Genomic DNA, 19841 nt, shown 5'->3' with positions numbered 1-19841 from the left:
TACAAGGTCCCACAGTTGACAGTGCGTGTCAGAGCAAAAACCAAGCCATGAGGTCGAACGAATTGTCCGTAGAGCGCCGAGACAGGATTGTATCGAGGTACAGATCTGGGGAAGGGTACCAAAAAAATTCCTCTAGCATTGAAGGTCTCCAAGAACACAGTAGCCTCCATCATTCTTAAATGGAAGAAGTTTGGAACCACCAAGAGTTCCTAGAGCTGGCCGCCCGACCAAACTGAGCAATCGGGATTGTCACTCTGACAGAGCTCTAGAGTTCCTCTGTGGAGATCGGAGAACCTTCCAGAAGGACAACCATCTCTGCAGCGCTACATCAATAAGGCCGTTATGGTAGAATGGCCAGACGTGACTTTTACTGAGTAGTGGCTTCCATGACAGCCCGCTTGGAGTTTGCCAAAAGGTACCTAAAGACTCTCAGACCATGAGAAACAAGATTCTCTGGTCTGATGGAACCAAGATTGAACTCTTTGGCCTGAATGTCAAGCATCACGTCTGGAGGAAACCTAGCACCATCCCTACGGTGAAGCATGGTGGTGGCAGCATCATGCTGTGGGGATGTTTTTCATGGGCAGGTACTGGGAGACTAGTCAGGATCGAGGGAAAGATGAACGGAACAAAGTAGAGAGATCCTTGATGAAAACCTGCTTCAGAGTGCTCAAGACCTCAGACTGGGGAAAAGGTTCACCTTCCAATAGGACAACAACCCTAGACAGCACAGAAGTGGCTTTGGGATAAGTCTCGGAATGTCCTTGAGTGTCGCAGCCAGAGCCCGGACTTGAACCCAATCGAACATCTCTGGAGGAACCTAAAAATAGCTGTTCAGTGTTGTTCCCCCATCCAACTCGACAGAGCTTGAGAGGATCTGCAGAGAAGAATGGGAGAAACTCCCCAAATACAGGTGTGCCAAGCTTGTAGCGTCATACCCAAGAAGACTCGAGGCTGTGATCGCTGCCAAAGGTGCTTCAACAAAGTAAAGGGTCTGAATATTTATGTAAATGTGATATTTCAGTTCTTTATTTTTAATAAATTAGCTACAATTTCAAAAAAAAAGTTTTTTGCTTTGTCATTATGGGGTATTGTGTGTAGATTGATGAGGGAAAAAAACAATTTAATGAATTTTTGAATGAGGCTGGAACCTAACAAAATGTAGAAAAGGTCAAGGGGTCTGAATACTTTCCGAATGCATGTATATATATGTATATTTTGTGTACAATGTGTATATTTGTGCTGTATTGTGCAGGACACACTTGAAAAAGAGACCTAGATCTCAATGTCTTCCCTGGTAAAATAAATAAAAAGTCAACACCTGTTGTATTCGGTACGTGACAAACGTTGAATTAGATTTGACGAGGGTATTTTTATTTTACGAGGTAAGTTGACTGAGAAGACATTATAATTTACAGTAATAACCTGGTGAATAGTTACAGGGGAGAGGGGGGATGAATGAGCCAATTGTAAGCTGGGGATGACCGTCATGGTATGGGGTCCAGTTTGGGAATGTAGCCAGGACACCAGGGTTAACACCCCTACTCTTACGATAAGTGCCATGGGATCTTTAGTGAACACAGAAAGTCAGGACACCAGTTTAACGTTCCATCCAAAAGACGGCACCCTACACAGGGCAATGTCCCCAATTACTGCCCTGGGACAATGGGATATTTGTTTTTAGAGCAGAGGAAAGGGTGCCTCCTACTGGCCCTCCAACACCACTTCCAGCAGCACCTGGTCTCCCATCCAGGGACCAACCCTGCTTACCCTCAGAAGCAAGCCAGCAATGGGATAGAGGGTGGATTGCAACATGGTGAAGCCCTTTTCAGTCTCTCAGCCTTTTGACAAATGGCATCTGTCTGCCATTCTCTCCTCAGGTATAACTGACAACTATCTGACCTTGGGTCCGGAAGAACTCCTGGCCCTAGTTATACATAAACGTGTGTGTTGAGTGAGAGATATTATATGCACAAACCAAAGGTGGCCTTGGTTGGACTTGTAAGGCAATCTTTATTGCATATGAATGACAGGACCTGACATTGCCTCCCTTCAATTTTGACATGTATCTGTGCTGTGTGTATAAGACAGTGATAAAACCAGTTTACAGTACATGGCGTTGATCTGCGGGGCTCCTCTGTTAGTCTGCCATGATGTTCAATATAAACCCCTTTTGTAACATAAGTGTTGTCTGTTGAAAGCTCCCCACAGTCTTCCAATATAAAGAATACTAGATAACACTTTACTTAAAGCACTTTACATTCGGTAGATGACCAATATGACTGTGCCATACCATAGACTAAAACCAGCTGTAATAACTCATTATGACACCTCATATGTCAGTGTTATGACTGTGTTACGCAGGCCTTATGACTGAGGTTCAAGCAAAGTGTTACTGAACAGAACAGAGCCTGATCAACCTGGGCTTTTCCTTCACACATGAACAGTTTCATACAACTTTATATATGACACATGGTTTCCAGACTATAAACATTGCGGTCGTAAAACAGTTAAAAGTTATTGGTTCACCTGGCATACAGAAGCACTTCATAGGGCCCCTGAAGAGTAGGCTATACACTTCAGGGGCCCTAGAGTGTTCCGCTTCACACAGGTCTGCACTATCTGTACCTGAGGCAGATCATACAGATTTTAACTAACTACAAGCGACATCTATATAGCAGCAAAAAAATGCCTTTCGGAGCACAAACGAGGAGACGCGAGGAAACCAACGGTCGGACTTACTAGACCATTGCATGTGCTCAAAGTTTGCACCTGTTATTTCCCACAGATAATATAAAACATTAAGGGTGAACAGAAGGTAAAACAAAGAATAAGAGAACGATAAAATTACAAAAAAAATTTGGTTAGATAATTTCATGTTTCTAGGCATTTGTCGTTTTATTTCTTTGTGAAAACAACAGGTGCAAACGGGCACTGGTGAAAGTTCAGTAAATCCTGTGTGTTGACCCTCTGTACGGACAGATTGCAGATATGTCACTCCTACATGAAATGTACATTGAATTTCCCCAGATGATTCCTGTATGGAAACATCAATCTTTACGATACAGTTGATCCTCATATGGTGACGTTTTGTTCTGACAAAACAGACTTCACTGCCTGAACAAGCCTAACACTCACCACATTGAGGGATGGATCCATGGAGGACCGGAACACGCCAAAACCAACCTCTTTCACACAGCCAGATTATATTCATCCAGGAGTAGGTTTCATTATTGATTCAAGATCTAAAAACGTGACTTCATGAACATAGATGGCATACTTCTGGCCAACAGTCGGAGACTGAAGCTTAGTTAAGTCCAGGACTATTTCAAGAAGCTATGTCCATGAAACCAAATCATCTCGAGTGCAATTTAGTCCAATGGTAGGATTTAACATGGGTCAGTGAAACCAACTGATCTGCTTTGGAGACTTAAGCCCCACATCCCAAATGTACCTCTACCTTCTATAGTAGAGGCTAGGGGTCTATTTGGGAATGGGATTCTGTCCCTTGCAGAGAGGCTGTTTAAAATGTTGCTGGAGGGGATTCCAATTAACATCTGTTGCTTTTTTTGTTTGTTTATGGTTTCCCTCTCTACCAATAAAAGCCCAGTCCAGCACAAGCAAGGGATGTGGCCTAGCCCCACTCTATTAGGTCCTCACGGCAACAGGCACAGCCTGTCCAATGGCATGCACAATGGGTAGAACTTTCTCACCTCTCTCTCTCAAAACTAGGTTCACGTTCAAGATCACAACACAGTAACGTTTCTTCAAAGCTACTTGGCAACGTGGAAAGTGTATCCACTTCCACCCCCCCCCCCTCTCTTTCTTTCCATCTTTCCCCGTCTCACAACGTGCAATCCATTTCATTCTATTCAGCCAAACAAATTCACGTTCCTGATCCTTTTACAGTGGCCGGGCGATTTAGAATACCCAACGCCACTCCCCATATTCGGATCAATTCTGCTCCAGGATTGGCCAGCGGGCCTGTCAGTCATGTTCATCAGCCCGTCAGTAGGAGGAGATTGAGGAGGCCGGCTGAAGAGAGCCAGAGGAGTTGGAGCGTCTCATGTGAGGGAGGAGGTACGTGTCAGTGCCCAGCTGGTGAACGTCAAATCGATCCTCCTTACGGTAGGCCAGACAGCGTCGGATAAACGCCTGACACACAGAGAGAGAGGGATGTTAGTTTATGGAATAAGGATCTGCTTATCAAGCTTTGTCTGTACTAGTCACATTCAGACATGTCCTGACGATTGTACATTTCAAAGTCAACCAATGTGTACAATTCAGAGGAACACTGAGTATTATTCACCTTGGCTTGCTGGCCTGTGCGTGTCTCACCTAGGGCCGTTGCGGTCACGAAATTATCAGCCGGTGATTTGTCAAGCAAATAACTGGTCGGTCTCACGGTAATTGACCGTTAATTAACATAAACACGTTTAGCATCTCCTGGCTTCCACAGACTACAAACCATTTTAAAAAGTCTAATAAATCCATGTAATTTAGCCTACACCTTCACAATAAAGCCAGTATTAATTTTAGACAAGTCAAAAGAAGCACGATGAAGAAAATGTAGTCTATTTCAGAAGAACAGTTGTCCCTATGTTAGGCTCTGATCTGGCTATGCCAAATAGCTGTGGGCTACACTAGTTCATTTAGCAGTCAAGATTCGCTTAGAATTCCGTTGCATTATTTTACAGTATGAAGAATACAATTGAAAACAGCTGAATAAAATAGAAAGGATATATTCTCTAAACGACTTGAGTGCGCACATGCGGTTATTCTGTGTTGAGCGGTTAATGTAACTTTAGTTGTTCTACAAACGTTGGGCTATAAGTTTTGATTTTTAATACATTGTAAGGCTGCATGATGAGACTAATGACGATTTGAAAAAAGTCGCTTGAAATGCATGAGCTCGGCTTTGTTTTTTGCGCAGGCTGTAACACACTTCATCAGTCTCATTCATAATTTGACAAGCTTGTAAATGCCTCGAATTTCACGGCGGCATCCCCTTTGTGGCCATAATGAACCCTATTGCTGAGTTGTGCACTTCTCCCCAAGTGTGCTGCGCAATCCTCAATCAGCTCTCCGTCACGTGATCTGGTCTTTTACACAGGCTACAAGTGAAGACAGACACATCAGAGATGCAACTGCGCGTGTCCTTATCCAATTCCGAATTGCATATTGAAGATATTGGAAAAGCTGTCCACATTTACTTTTCGTCAGCCAACAAGAGGAGACGCCTAATGAACAGGAAAAGCACTAGCCTATGTCAATCTACTATCCCCCATAGTACAAAAGTCGACCTATTCTATTCTGTGCGAGAAATAAATATTCCAAACAGTCTGGGACAGTTGTGGGATGCGATAGATCGCAAATTAATACAACCCCTGGCATCAAAAAAAAACTTGCTTAATGCAATGTGGCTGACGCAAGAGATCAGAACGTTTAGCTTCAAATGTTGATAAACGATTAGGCTATTTCTTCACAGTAGAAGCGCAGCAATGCACACATGGTAGAAGACTAAGCGCAAATGTTCCATTAGCGGAAAACAACATTATCAAAAGTGACCGCAAATGCGATTATGCATGTCATGCTTTTATCCTCCCCAAACTTGAAACTCACGCGCTGCTTACATTTGCATTGATATCAGAGTGATTAGAGGGACAATAGAGTGCCGAGTACCAGGCAGTTAGCAAGTTTGGTAGACTACTAATGACCATCAGAGCTTGGAGAAGCCTAATTACCGTGACTAAAACGGTCATGTGGAATTTGACTGCCTTCATGACTCGTAACTGCCGGTGTGGCGGTGATACGGTCACCGCAACAGCCCTAGTCCTCACCTTGGCCTCTGTGCTGGCCTGGGGCTTGGCAGGGAACTGAACCTCAGTGGCTTTGAGGATGGTGTTCTCCTGAAGAATATCCTGCTGAGACTGGTTGTGGCCAAACGGCTGCAGGAACACATACACACACACAAACCAATGTTACTCAAAAAAAACACAACATACACCAATAGGGTCAGGTGTTCGCACCGTCAGAAGAGTGCCACTTCAAAAGGGGCCATAATAAGTGGGCTTACCTTCCGTCCATAGAGGCACTGGAAGAAGATGACCCCGACCGACCAGACGTCCACCTTGTTAGAGATCTTAGGAGGCTCCTTGCCCACCACAAAACACTCTGGGGGAAGGTACCTGGACAAGAGGGATGGGAAAACATGAAGGCAATATACCCAAGAAAACACCTAATATAATTGTTTGTGTGATGTGTCTCACCAGTATGTGCCAGCTCCCTGTGAGGTGAGGTCCATGCCGTCCACTCCATAGTTGTCATCGTCCATGATCTTAGACAGCCCAAAGTCTGTGATCTTTATCTCTCCACAAGCGGTCCCATCCACCAGCAAGATGTTACCTACACAAACGGCAGTGTGTGAGTTGAGCGTGTGTCTGTATTACATACACAAACATGAGTCCGTCTGTGTCTGTGTGTGTGTGTGTCTGTGTGTGTGTGTGTGTGTTTGTGTACCTGGTTTGAGGTCGTAGTGTATGATGGGGGGTTTGATCTCGTTGAGGTATCGCAGGGCGTTGACTATCTGCATGACGATGGACCGCGCCTCCTTCTCGGACATCAGCTTGTTCTGTTTCAGATAGAAGTCCAGGTCGTTCCCCTCACAGAACTCTAAAACTGTACAGAACCTAGAGGAGGACAGACAGAGAGAGAGAGAGAAAGAGAGACGACAATGGACTCCATTAACTATCAACTAAAAGGCATCTCAACGGACTAAAATCCCCTCCACATCTCCTCTCCTTTATCGGCACTGATGTGAAAGAACTGAACTAGGTTTGGGGTAAAAAGCAACTTACGTGTCTGTATCCAGGGAGAAGTAGTCGTAGAGTTTGACTATTCTGGGATGGTCCAGCTGTTTGTGTATCCGATACTCTCTACAGGCATGTCTGGGACAGGAAACAAGATTGTGTGTTTGTAAGTCTGGTCAAATAATGTTTACAAATGGTACAATGTGGGTTGTAAATTCTGCGTCTCATAACATTGCCTCGTCAGAGCAGATGGGACATACTTGTGATAGTTCTCCTTCTTCTCCTCTCTCCAGTTCTTGTTGAGCTGGTGGATTTTAACAGCTGCATAGCGCTGCTCAAACAGGTCAAAGGCCTGAAGACACACATCAGAAGCACAGGTAGAGTATGGATCTAGAATCTGTTAATAATCACTCCCAAGCACATACTAGTAGTCAATCCGTACCTTATAGACCTCACTGAAGCCTCCTCTGCCCAGCAGATGCAGCAGCAGGTACCTCTCGTTCAGAGTGGGGTGGTCTTTAAACCTGACAGAGATATAGCACAAGCTGAACCATTTTCTTCATACAACATATAGGGTTTATTTACCCAAATGACCCCTACAAGAACTTCCTCTTACAAATACCTAGAAAGTGGTCTATGAACTGGCCAATTAGCAACACTATAGCTACTGGCCTACGGGTAGGTATGTCCCAGGGATGGGTTTTGCACCGGGGCACAGTGGAGAGGTTAGGTGTTCCTATATGATTGTGTCTTCCTGTCCTGTACTTACGACGAGCTGTCCTCGTTGTTGATCCTCTTCAGCTCTCTGATGTGGAGGTTCCTCACCCGCTCTAACCGCTCCAGCTCTGCCTGGATCTCAGCCTCCTCCTGAGAGACAGTCACTCAGTCAATCGTATTCATTTTGGGATTGGGACCATAGTGTTTTTTTTACAAACGTGTTTTGTGTTCATATTGACTCGGACCTTCTTCAGGTGTCCCAGGCGAAGCTTGAAGATCTCCTCCTGCTCGTGATACTCAGCCAGAGTCAACCTAACAAATGGTTGATTTAAAGTCACTGCACCAACATCGCAACAGTGTGAGTGTGTATCAGTGGTGGAAAAAGTACCCAATTTTCAAACTTGAGTAAAAGTAAAGATACTTAATAGAAAATTACTCAAGTAAAAGTAACCCTGTAAAAAACCTACTTGAGTAAAAGTCTAAAAGTAATTGGTTTCAAATATACTTAAGTATCAAAAGCAAATGTAATTGCTTAAAATATACTTAAGTATTAAAAGTAAAAGTATAAATCATTTTAAATTCCTTATACTAAGCAAACCAGACGGCACCATTAATTTTATTTTTTAAAGTTACGGATAGCCAGGGGCACGCTCCAACACTGACATTTACAAATGAGTCCGCCAGATCAGAGCCAGTAGGGATGACCAGGAATGTTCTGTTGATAAGTGTGTGAATTAGACAATTTTCCTGTCCTGCTAAGCATTCAAAATGTAACGAGTACATTTGGGTGTCAGGGAAAATGTATGGAGCAGAAAGTACATTATTTTCTTTAGGAATGTAGTGAAGTAAAAGTAGCCAAAAATATAAATAGTAAAGTGATGTACAAATACCCCCAAAAAACGACTTAGGTAAAAATACTTAAGGACTACTTAAGTACATTACACCACTGGAGTGTATGCATCTGTCCATAGACATGCATACTTGTATGTACTAGTGTGTGTGTACACTTACATCTGGGGCAGGGAGGGTTTGAGGAAGGGGTCGGGGTCATTGCCGTTGACGACCTTGGTCTTGCGTTGTTTGGGTTCAGAGGTGGTTGCTAGGGAGAGGGAGGGGGATGAGGGATTGGGGGGCTTCCTCTTGGCCAGCAGCTTCCTCTGACGCTCTATCTCCTCTCTCTGCTGATTGATACCCTCCTGCTGCCTATACGGAGAAGAGGGTTATTAAGCTTTTTAGAAGGTAATAAGGTCAATCCACGGATAATTGTTATCGTTTCATTATTCTCTGGAGAGCACCCCCCCCCCACCAAATATTTTGGGGAATTTTAACCGTTAATTGGTTAACCGCCGAAAATACATTTGAAATAATGGAATTAAATATGCATCTTATCACACCATACAATTATTTTATAAAGACATTGAAACCAGCATTCCTCTACTGTTCTATTTGTTTGCATATCAACGTTGTTTCGTTGTCAAGAAGCCAGACGCACAATCCTAATCTGAGATTCCCCCGCTTTCAAAGTTTCTAAACAGACACGGTTCTACACTAACTTTTTCCAATGGTGGCACAAGCACATGATTTGGTCGGCACCAATTTGTTTCTAAAAAGATATGTATACTTGATCATGGCCTGGCCTGTCCCATAACGTGCCTGCCTGCATTCCATACAGAACCAGGCTAATAATGGACTAGCCATCTTTTAAATTAGCATGCCGTGTTCTTAAATTGATTTGGATAGATTTACTCTAAGTGCAAAATGTATTTATTGAGCCCCCAAACTCAACTCTGGACATCGAAGCCAGTTCCACTGCTTGTTTTCATTGTTCCACTGCTTGTTTTCATTGTTCCACTTTAATCACGACTTAGACCCGGGACACCAGGTGGGTGCAATTAATTAATCAGGTAGAACAGCAATCCAGCAGGCTCCGAACCTTGTAGGGCAGGGTTCCCCAACTGGCAAGTGATTTTATTTGGCCCCCAAAGTTTGAGTGTAAAAACACCAGTAAATCATCTCCAAGTGATTTTAATTTCAGAAATCTGTTCCAAAGTATTCTCACGCATAATAGAGTGATGTGTGTCTGAAATGTTTTAGTTAAATATTATATCTGTTTGGGCTTCTTGCGGTCAATTTGCAGTCTACAAATTATGTGCACTTTTTTCCCCAGCCCCCTGACCATCTGCTCAATAAAAAAAATAGTCCCGCAGCTGAATCCTGTTGATGATCCCTGCTACGTGATGAACACCCCTGCTCTAGAGGGTAGAATTTGAAAAAATATATACTTCATAGCAAAACAATACCACGGCAAAAACAAAGTGTACAGTGATTTCCCCCACCCCCCCCCCCCCCCTCAATTGTGATATCCAATTGGTCTTCTTCCATCGCTGCAACTCCCCTGCGGACTCGGGAGAGGAAGGTCGAGAGCCATGCGTCCTCCGAAACACGACCCTGCCAAGCCACACTGCTTCTTGACACACTGCTCGCTTAATCAGGGGACCATTTTTGTGTATTTACCCTTTAATTTAGGTGCGCACCAGCCAGACTTGAGTTCGGCTGGCAGCGTTTCTGTAGCCATAGGCGGCGGGTTTCAAGTTTGGGGAAGCTAATAACATTTTTTTTTATATATATTTTTTGCATTCCATGCATCATCGCATTAGTAGGCTTATTTAAGATGGCCTACTATTCCTAACGTGATGAGTAGATTGATAGTCATAATTTATGCAAATAATATAACTCAATGACTGCTCGCAAAAAAATACAGTTCAATGCATGGCTGAGCGTGTAGTGGCGTAGAATAGGCCAAGGCTATCTCTTGGCCTGATATAAACACATTTCATACAATTCTACTACACCATCGGTACTCAAGTACCATTTGTGAAGGTCCAATCACCTAGGTGGCAAAGGTCGGAGTGGATATTGTCATTTATCGGCGTAGTAACAAACCCCCACCTTGCAACACATGCGACTCCAAATTGTTCGCACCCCTCTTATTGGTGTAAAATAAAAATATTACGTGACCAGGTAAAGAAAAAAGTGTAATAATCACCCTTACGTCCAATAAAACACTTGTGTCACACTGCCAAGTCAAACGGTCTCAAACGCGACTGTTTTGGTCACAGTATGGAGCCAAGAACAGATGTTCATCGCTGTCAGATTTGGAACTGCTCGCATAAGGTGCACTGTTTAGAACTCTGTTTTCATGCTAATTGCATTTTGGCAAATGTCTGAAATGTTTTACATTGGCTGCTTCATTACAGTAGTTGTATGTTCAATGACATAGCCGTTTGAATGTGAGTCGATTGGCTTGCTACTGTTGCATGTTTCAATGAAGCTTTTAAATGAAAAATGTCTGTTCCTTGTATGCACGCAAAGTACTTTCTGTTGGTCGCCTCATACTATTTGGAACAAATTTAACCGCCTGTTAACCGGTTAAAAGAGGGTTGGTTAGACGGCAGCAAAATTGACCTAAATGTGCATCCCTAATGTAAATATATGTTGTTTCGTGAAGTGTGTGTGTTCTCACTTGACAAGGTTCTGGAATGCGTATCCGTCGGTCCACTGTTCAGTGTAGGAGGCTCCATGTCTTACGGTGGTGAAGTGACCCAGTCTCAGACGGTCCTGCATGCTCTTCTCTCTGCACGACTGTTTCTCCTGGGTGCTCTACAAAAACACACACGGGTTAACATGCAAGTTCATCCCGACACATCAGTAACAAGCACAAACACAAACTAACTGTGTACCTTCTCGATGAGCAGTTTCTTGCTCATGGTGATGCATTTGTTCAGTCTCTCTTTGTATTTCTCCAGTAGTTTCTGCTGTTCATCTATCTGTCGCCTCAGGTCACAGTTAGCCTACAAGAAAAACGGTCAACGTCAATAGCTGATCAATACACAACCTATAGGTATCACCTGTAGTACCCTAACTAGCACGTAAACTCACCCTGAGCAGGTCATCGATGCGTCCTTCTTTCTTCTCCAGGTCCAGACTCTTGTTGCTCTCCAGAGCAGCAAGCTTCAGACCTGTCAACTCCGTCTGGGGAGAGAAAGAAAGAGGAAGGTGTTTGACATATGAGGAGTGAGAGAAGTAGATATGAGAAGAGTATGAGGAAAGAAAGAGTCTTGTTCCCTGGGCACCGAAGACATGGATGTCAATTATGGCAGCCCCCCCCCAGCCCGCCCTGCACCTCTCTGATTCAGAGGGGTTGGGTTAAATGCTGAAGACACATTTCAGTTGAATGCATTCAGTTGTACAACTGACTAGGTATCCCCCATTCCCCTTTCTTACCTGCACACACTTGCTGGCGCAAGCTTTGTAGTTCATCAGGGGATCGCCAAAACACAGACCGGTGGGAGAGGAACTGTTCTGTCGGATCTATAGACAACACACATACAACACTGTTCTAAACAATGTGATAGAACGCCGAAGCCTAAAAATCTCCTACCGCGTGGGTGTATACATACGATAGAGCCTGGTGCAGAGTGAGCTCCGTGGTGTGAGTTCTGTGGTGAGCGGAGGACCTGTGGTAGAGCCCTCACTGGACTGGAGCCATTCCCCCCATGGAACTACACACAAGAAATAGCAGGGTGCGGAAAAGGAGATGACATCATCTACATATAGCCCAGCAATAGCAGAGTGCCTCAAGAAGGGAAATTCAGACTGTCAGTCAATCACAATCTGCTTAATCAATCATTAAACCCCCCCCCCCCCCCCCAACCCCCAACCCAATCAGCATATCATCACCATGGAGAACTCAGAGTTACATATAAACAACTACATTATAGGACACTCACATCAAAGTAGTCACTGATCTTGGGCCCCCGTGTGGAAGTCTTCCCTGTAGGAGAGGAGAGCCGATAGCCTGGGTTAGCAATGCATAACACAGCGTAGCATACTGTACACAGCATAGCAGATAGAGGTTAGAACAACTCAGGGACTAGGGGTGTGAACGTTTAAACGAAGTTGGCATCCTTAACGTTAAAAATAATCTCTAACCGAAACAAATGTTTTCCCGCCACCCACAAAAATTAAAACCACAGTGCAGTTATCACAACATGTTATTTTCCGTGTTATAACCGAACTAGACGATAGGCAATAAAGGCCTGGGGAAAGTTGTGTAATTTAAAGGTAGACTCAGCAATATGAAGTAGATGCAGAAAGTAAACAGCATAGTGGATCAATTTCCACAAAAACTAAAGAGCGTTGAAGCGCGATGCTCAACTTCTCCGCCGTTTTGTTTGGTGCCCTGTCTACCATGCTGTGAACAGCGTGAAGCGAACACGTGCACAGATACTGTTTGTGACCGCGTGAGAGCGAAGTGTTGCATCTCGCTCAATATCCTAGCCTATTCATGGCCATGCTTTTCTGAAGTTGCGAGACATTCCAAGCCCAAAAATTGCGGGATACAGCTTTCGATTGCCGATAGATAGGCCTAGTGCACGGTTATGACTGTCTGTCTGGTGGCCGACCTGCCTATACTGTGCCCGTCCTCACTCTTTCCGTCCCCCACAAGCTCGCTAAGAAAGATGTGAGTGTTTGTGTTCTCAGAAGTAAGGCAACTAATCAGTCTCCTCCGTCCCAAAATTACTGAATCTTAGGAGTCGATTCCAATTGGAATCTTGACACTCAGAAATGGGAGTTGGCACCGGGAGTCGACATGAAAGTCGAGGAGTCAATTGCTTTGGAGTCGACTCTCCACCACTACGTCATCGTTGTTAACAGTTGGAAAAATGGCAGAGAAAGGCAAGCGGTAGCACCAAAGCTCTGCATGGCAAAAGTTTGAGAAGGATTACTTCGGGATTTTTGCACAGGCAATTTATCTACTTCCCCAGAGTTAGATGAACTCGTGGATACCATTTTTATGTCTGTGTCCAGTATGAAGGAACTTTGAGGTGGAATTGAGATACAGTAATGGTAGTAAAGGTGCAATGCTTAACCATCTGAAGGGGAACGCACTGTGAGACCCAAACCGTTGCTGGCAGCGGCATTGTGAATTCACGTGGCATTTTATAAATATTCTAAACATTTTAACGGAAAACATGGTAATTTCAACGTGAAGGAAAAAAATTATGATTTGTCACATTCCTATCAGGGACCTCACAACAGAATGAAATAAAGGCAATGTGTCACCTTCTTGAACTGAGAGAGTGATACCCCGTGACATTAAGAACACATTGTGTCAAGGGGGAAGGGCCCAAATAGGGATAGGGAGGATGCGCGTGAGTGAAATCAAGCAGAATCAAAAAATCCTTTCAAAACCTGACCAGATCATTCCTCTCCAGTTCATGAGTGTTATTATGTCGGGTATGCGTCATACCTTGGCTGCTCTCAGAATGGGTGTCAGCTTTCCTTTTCCTTCCTCTGGACGACTCAGAGGGCTTCTTCTCAGGGGTCTGAGAATAAACAAACACTAAATCACTTTTCTGACACTTGCGTGTCCAATAAGGAAGAGAGTGTGTTTATGTGGGTGGGGGAGGGAGGGACAGAACAGTAGGAAGAGTACGTACAGAGTATGCAGGAGAACTCCCTCTCTTCATATCAGAGTTCTAGGGAGAGAAAGATGCCATAGAAAGAGTCAAGGGGGGGTGAGAAAGGGAGGAAAGCGAGAGATTGAGGCGGGTCATGCAAGTACAAACGAAGACAATCTAATTCTCCTGATTAACGGTCCATTGTTCCAAAAAATTAAATGGATACATAGATAAAATGCCTGCCCTCGGTCTCCACACAAACAAAATGGTGCATTTTCTTAAACCAGAGAATTAGCCACCTATGTCCGTAATATGTTGTGACATCTAATCATTGAAATTAGGACAGCGGCCTCCCTCACTGCCGGCGCCTCTGCATAGCGTGTGTGTGTCTCACCTCTGACTCCTTGTCACTGGAGGAGCCCAAACTGCCATAGCTGTTGTTGGAGCACTCGTTGGCCAGACCCTAGATATACAGAGAAATCAGGCACAGTTGTTATAGTGTGCTGTGTGCTTTTTGTGTGTGCCTTTCAAAACCTTTTTAAGTGTGTCTGGTATGAGTAAAACCATGCATGTGTGTTATAGTATTGATGATTGAGATAGTTTTGCGTTATAACGTGTGTTTCACCTTGGCCCCCCCACTGGTGCTGCCGGTGCTTCCTACTGTGTTGCCGCTGACCGCGCCCATGAACCTGGCCTCCAGAAGCTCCTGCCTGCGAGGGTCCAGGCTGTGCAGCTCCTCCATGGGGCCTACACAACAACACAAGATAAAGCTATATAAGGATACAGCAAACTGCATCACATACATCACACTACCGCCCACTTCTGATAAGAGCACATTGGATAAGTGCAAACTGTTTGAGTGCAGTGCATTTCACCACTCCCACATCATCACAGTTACTTAGTCTGTGTCCATCTGCATGCTCTATAATATGTATTTAGGTAACACCTTATGGACAGCACCAAGCTATCGCATGTATGTATCAGGTGTCAAAACTGTATGTTAGGCTGTAAGACCACTACTGGACAAGCAGAGTTTCTGATTCAACAGCTGAGCTGCGGGTGTGAACTTTGTCCCCATCAATCACCAAAACATGGAATGTCTGACACACAACCCCAGCCTTATGAGGTTCAAGTAAAGAGAAACCAGACAGCAGTAATAAAACATTGACAAGCACTGTAAATATGGCCACAGGAATACCACATCCAGGGATCATCTTGATCCCGGTCCAAAGCATAATTAGCTACATGGTTATTTCCATCCCAATTGGAATAGTTAGCAACACTAAAAAAATGTGACACGCTAAGTAGCCTTTGTGGGACAAACTTCCGTTCTCTGGATGACATCAGAGTCACGGGCTTTAGTTCTGATGCCTACAACAGTCTGTTCTTGTTCGGATGTTGAAGTGATCAGAATATAAACTTTGACAAAGGAAAGTGTTGTTCCTAGTTGATTATTAGAAGTCGTTTGAATGCATCATAACTCACTGGATTCGTATAGACTTGTAGTAGCCCTGCTGTTTGACATAAGGCCAAAGGCATTCAACTACCCACAGCTGTTTAGCTACAAGTGATGGCTAGTCTCTGCAACATCGCTAACCTAGCTACTATAAGTAGTTACATAAATGACAACGCCTTGGTCATCTAACCTTATGTATGTCTAGTGGCCTAGTCTGTTCCTACTTATTTTCCACTCAACCTGTCTGCTCCTGTCTGAATATTCCATTGCTAATGCTCTCCGTTGCTCTACTGTAACTGAACGCTGACACCTATCGAAGCTAGCTAGTAGCTAACGTTGGCTAGCTACTGTACTGACTGTAACTGGCAAGGTTCGGCAATCAATTGACATCCATAAATCTGTCGAATTGAGGTGATTTAAGTGGAAACAGTGCGCATTTCCCATCGAACAGACTTCGACGAATGCCATTGTTGATAAATTACCTTCCTTCTTGGCGGTCGCCGTTATGTGTTGTTGAGAAATCGTTGGGGACGAGGATAGCTGCGACCAAGATGGCGTCGCCTCCAAACTTCCACCACCACTTCCACTGTTACTTTGGACACTCATTAAGCCACTTTACAAGCTAGAGATCAAGCAGACACACGGGCATCCGTGTAAATCCGAAAACCCAAACTTGCATACACCAGCAGCCACCTGCTACATAGCCACAGCAGTCAATCTAATTTTGCACATTTTGTAAACATATATTTTTCAGCAGGGTAGTAATATGCTAGGATAAAATGTAACCTTTGCATCGATCGCGCGGCTGTCAGCATCAGTTCCCGAAAACGGCTTCACAGTCACTAGTACCCACTAGTATTCTGCCAGCAGCACAAACAATGACGTCACTTTCATATGGTAATGAGGAAACCTTCAAAATAAAAGCCCGCATTTCACAACATTGTGGGAATGTGGATAAATCATTCAAAATATATAATTTTAATCAATGGGCATTTCTATTGTGACAACAAAAAATACGAGTCATCTATGAAAACAAATAAAAAATATGGTTTAAAAATGTGTTTATACCAATAATGAAAAGAATGTTGACACTGGTATGTTGAGAATATTGAGCTGTAGAGAGAACTTTTCTACCTGGTGGAAAATACTCAGTAGGGTCTGCTGGCTTTTGATACCGACCCTTCCATGGCCCCCAATGCAATACACTGTAATAGACTGTAAATGGGAAACATATTGGCTTGTAGAGATAGCTTTTCTACCTGTCTCAGCTAATGTGGGGTGGGAAATGCTCAGTAGGGTCTCTACTAACCAAATGTGTCATTTTGGAGGGGCACTGTGTTATAGACATATGCATTTAGTGCAGCATGTTATATTCATTCCAAAACAATACATTAATGTACTGTTGTTGTGTTGAATATCAGTTGTAAAGACAACAGGAGGGAGTCTCTGGAGGCTCCGGGCTGGAGGCCGTCTCTGGAGGCTTCGTGCCATGTCTCACCCCTGGAGGCTTCTTGCCATGGATCATCACTGGAGGCTTCTTGCCATATATCATCACTGGAGCCTTCTTGCCATTGATCATCACTGGAGCCTTCTTGCCATTGATCATCACTGGAGGCTTCGTCCCATGGATATCACTGGAGGCTTCGTGCCATGGATCATCACTGGAGGCTTCGTGCCATGGATCATCACTGGAGGCTTCGTGCCATGGATCATCACTGGAGGCTTCGTGCCATGGATCATCACTGGAGTGGAGAGACACACAGGAGGCCTGGCTCTGGGAGCAGGCACAGGACTCACCAGGCTGGGGAGACATACAGGAGGGTTAGTTCTTGGCCGAGGCACAGGACTCACCCGGCTGGGGAGACCTACAGGAGGCCTTGTCCTTGGCCGAGGCACCGGATACACTGGGCCGTGGAGGCACACTGGAGGTCTCGAGCTAAGAGCCTGCACAACCCGTCCTGGCTGGATGGTGACTTTGGCCCGGCACGTGCGGGGTGCAGGCACAGGACGCACTGGGCTGTGCAGACGCACTGGAGACACAGTGCACAGAGCCGGCGCAGGATATCCTGGGCCATAGAGACGTCCTGGAGGTCTGGAGAGCAGGGCTGGCACACTCCGTCCTGGCTCGATGCCCACTCTAGCCCGGCCGATGCGAGGAGCTGCGATGTAGCGTACCGGGCTGTGAACGCGCACTGGAGACACTGTGCGCTCCACCGCATAACACGGTGCCTGACCAGTACGACGCTCCACCCGGTAAGCACGGGGGAGTTGGCTCAAGTCTACAATCTGACTGAGCCATACTCCTCGTCTGCCCCCCCCCCCCCCAATGTTTTTGGGGGGGCTGCCTCTCGTGCCTGCTCCGCTGTGCCACCTCCTCAGGACGGCGATGTTCTCTCGTCTGTCCCCAGGGTCCTTTGCCTTCCAGGATTTCCTCCCATGTCCAACTCTCCAGGTAACCATGCTGCTTGGTCCTCTTTTGGTGGGTAGTTCTGTCACGGCCGTCTGAAGAAGAAGGAGTGGACCAAAGCGCAGCGTGGTAAGTGTTCATGTTATTTTTATTTAAACAGAACACTAAACAAAATAACAAAAGAGAATGAACGAAAACGAAACAGTCCTGTTAGGTGCAGCAACACAAAACAGAAAACAACTACCCACCAAAACACAGGTGGAAAAAGGCTACCTAAGTATGGTTCTCAATCAGAGACAACAATAGACAGCTGCCTCTGATTGAGAACCACACCCGGCCAAACACACAGAAATAGAAAACATAGAACACAAAACATAGAATGCCCACCCCAACTCACGCCCTGACCAAACCAAAATAGAGACATAAAAAGGATCTCTAAGGTCAGGGCGTGACAGTACCCCCCCCAAAGGTCCTATTTAGGTTGCCATTTTCCATTGGTGGGTAGTTCTGTCACGACCGTCTGTTGAAGAAATGGACCAAGGCGCAGCGTTGAGCGTACATACTTATTTATTAACGATGTCCCCAACAAAACAATAAAACTCCAACCGAAACGTGACGCCAACGTAGTGCTCACAGGCAACTAAACATGGACAACTACCCACAAAACCAAAATGGAAAATGGCAACCTAAATAGGATCCCCAATCAGAGACAACGATAAACAGCTGTCTCTGATTGGGAACCAATTCAGGCCACCATAAACCTACATTCCCCTAGACAATTGAAATCCCCATAGATAAACAAAAAAAAACTAGACAAGACGAAACTAACCAAACCACCCTTGTCACACCCTGACCTAACCAAATAATAAAGAAAACAAATATAACTAAAGTCAGGGCGTGACAATCTGTAAACGTTTGTGAGTGTTTTAGGTGACAAGCCAATTTTTTTCAGCCTCCTGAGGTTGAAGAGACGCTGTTGCGCCTTCTTCACCACGCTGTCTGTGTGGGTGGACCGTTTCAGTTTGTCCGTGATGTGTATGCCGAGGAACTTAAAACTTTTCACCTTCTCCACTACTCTCCCATCGATGTGGATGGGGGGGATGCTCCCTCTGCTGTTTCCTGAAGTCCACGACCATCTCCTTTGTTTTGTTGACGTTGAATGAGAAGTTATTTTCCTGACACCACACTCCGAGGGCCCTCACCTCCTCCCTGTAGGCCGTCTCATTGTTGTTGGTAATCAAGGCTACAACTGTAGTGTCGTCTGCAAACTTGATGCTTGTGTTGGTGGCGAGCATAGCCACGCAGTCATGGGTGAACAGGGAGTACAGGAGAGGGTTGAGAATGCACCCTTGTGGGGCCCCAGTGTTGAGGATCAGCGGGGTGGATGATGTTGTTTTCTATCCTCACCACCTGGGGGCGGCCCGTCAGAAAGTCCAGGACCCAGGGTCTCGAGCTTAATGACGAGTTTGGAGGGTACTGTGGTGTTCAATGCTGAGCTGTAGTCAATGAACAGCGTTCTTACATAGGTATTCCTCTTGTCCAGATGGGATTGGGCAGTGTGCAGCGTAATGGCGATTGCGTCATCTGTGGACCTATTAGGGCGGTAAGCAAATTGGAGTGGGTCTAGGGTATCAGGTAGGGTGGAGGTGATATGATCCATGACTAGTCTCTCAAAGCACTTCATGATGACAGAAGTGAGTGCTATGGGGCGGACTACAAAGGGAAACCCAGCCGCGAGCTGCCCAGTGACGTGAGCTTACCAGACGAGCTAAATGCCTTTTAAATGCTTCGAGGCAAGCAACACTGAATCATGCATGAGAGCACCAGCTGTTCCACACGACTGTGTGATCACGCTCTCCAAAGCCGATGTGAGCAAGACCTTTAAACAGGTCAACATTCACAAGGCCGCGGGGCCAGATGGATTACCAGGATGTGTACTCAGAGCATGCGCAGACCAACTGGCAAGTGTCTTCACTGACATTTTCAAC

At 45.1% G+C, this 19841-nt stretch overlaps 1 protein-coding gene across 4 annotated transcripts; it reads right to left on the bottom strand.

The window, feature by feature from the left end:
* Window positions 1-1993: 1993 nt before the first annotated feature.
* LOC139559552 (serine/threonine-protein kinase tousled-like 1-B) lies at window positions 1994-16326 on the bottom strand. Of its 4 annotated transcripts, XM_071375644.1 has the most exons (23): window positions 16233-16326; window positions 15929-16068; window positions 14616-14737; window positions 14385-14453; window positions 14030-14068; window positions 13840-13915; window positions 12317-12360; window positions 11987-12088; window positions 11811-11897; window positions 11466-11558; window positions 11267-11377; window positions 11050-11186; window positions 8538-8729; window positions 7772-7838; window positions 7579-7676; window positions 7252-7333; window positions 7070-7161; window positions 6858-6947; window positions 6520-6689; window positions 6270-6405; window positions 6077-6188; window positions 5841-5948; window positions 1994-4155 (listed from the first exon to the last, which is right to left on the bottom strand). In XM_071375644.1, exons 2-23 carry the CDS (start codon window positions 16050-16052, stop codon window positions 4009-4011), a joined length of 2298 nt encoding a protein of 765 aa, XP_071231745.1. In that variant the 5' UTR covers window positions 16053-16068; window positions 16233-16326; the 3' UTR covers window positions 1994-4008. The 4 variants fall into 4 exon arrangements, with proteins under 4 accessions (XP_071231745.1, XP_071231744.1, XP_071231746.1 ...); XM_071375643.1 differs by having other exon boundaries at window positions 15929-16297; XM_071375645.1 differs by having other exon boundaries at window positions 7579-7673; window positions 15929-16297.
* Between the last annotated feature and the right edge of the window lie 3515 nt (window positions 16327-19841).

This window comes from Salvelinus alpinus, chromosome 30, assembly GCF_045679555.1.
Source record: "Salvelinus alpinus chromosome 30, SLU_Salpinus.1, whole genome shotgun sequence".
NCBI classification, from domain to species: Eukaryota; Metazoa; Chordata; class Actinopteri; order Salmoniformes; family Salmonidae; genus Salvelinus; species Salvelinus alpinus.
The sequence above is the reverse complement of the archived record's forward strand: the minus strand, read 5'-3'. Positions and strand labels throughout refer to the sequence as shown.

Excerpts from the sequence above, each read along its gene's own strand:
- LOC139559552 (XM_071375644.1), bottom strand. The coding sequence starts at position 16,052 with ATGAGTGTCCAAAGTAACAGTGGAAGTGGTGGTGGAAGTTTGGAGGCG. Across the intron at positions 13,916-14,029 it reads GGAGTTCTCCTGCATACTCT|ACCCCTGAGAAGAAGCCCTC; the intron begins GTACGTACTCTT and ends GTTTATTCTCAG. Across the intron at positions 7,162-7,251 it reads GCTTCAGTGAGGTCTATAAG|GCCTTTGACCTGTTTGAGCA; the intron begins GTACGGATTGAC and ends GTGTGTCTTCAG.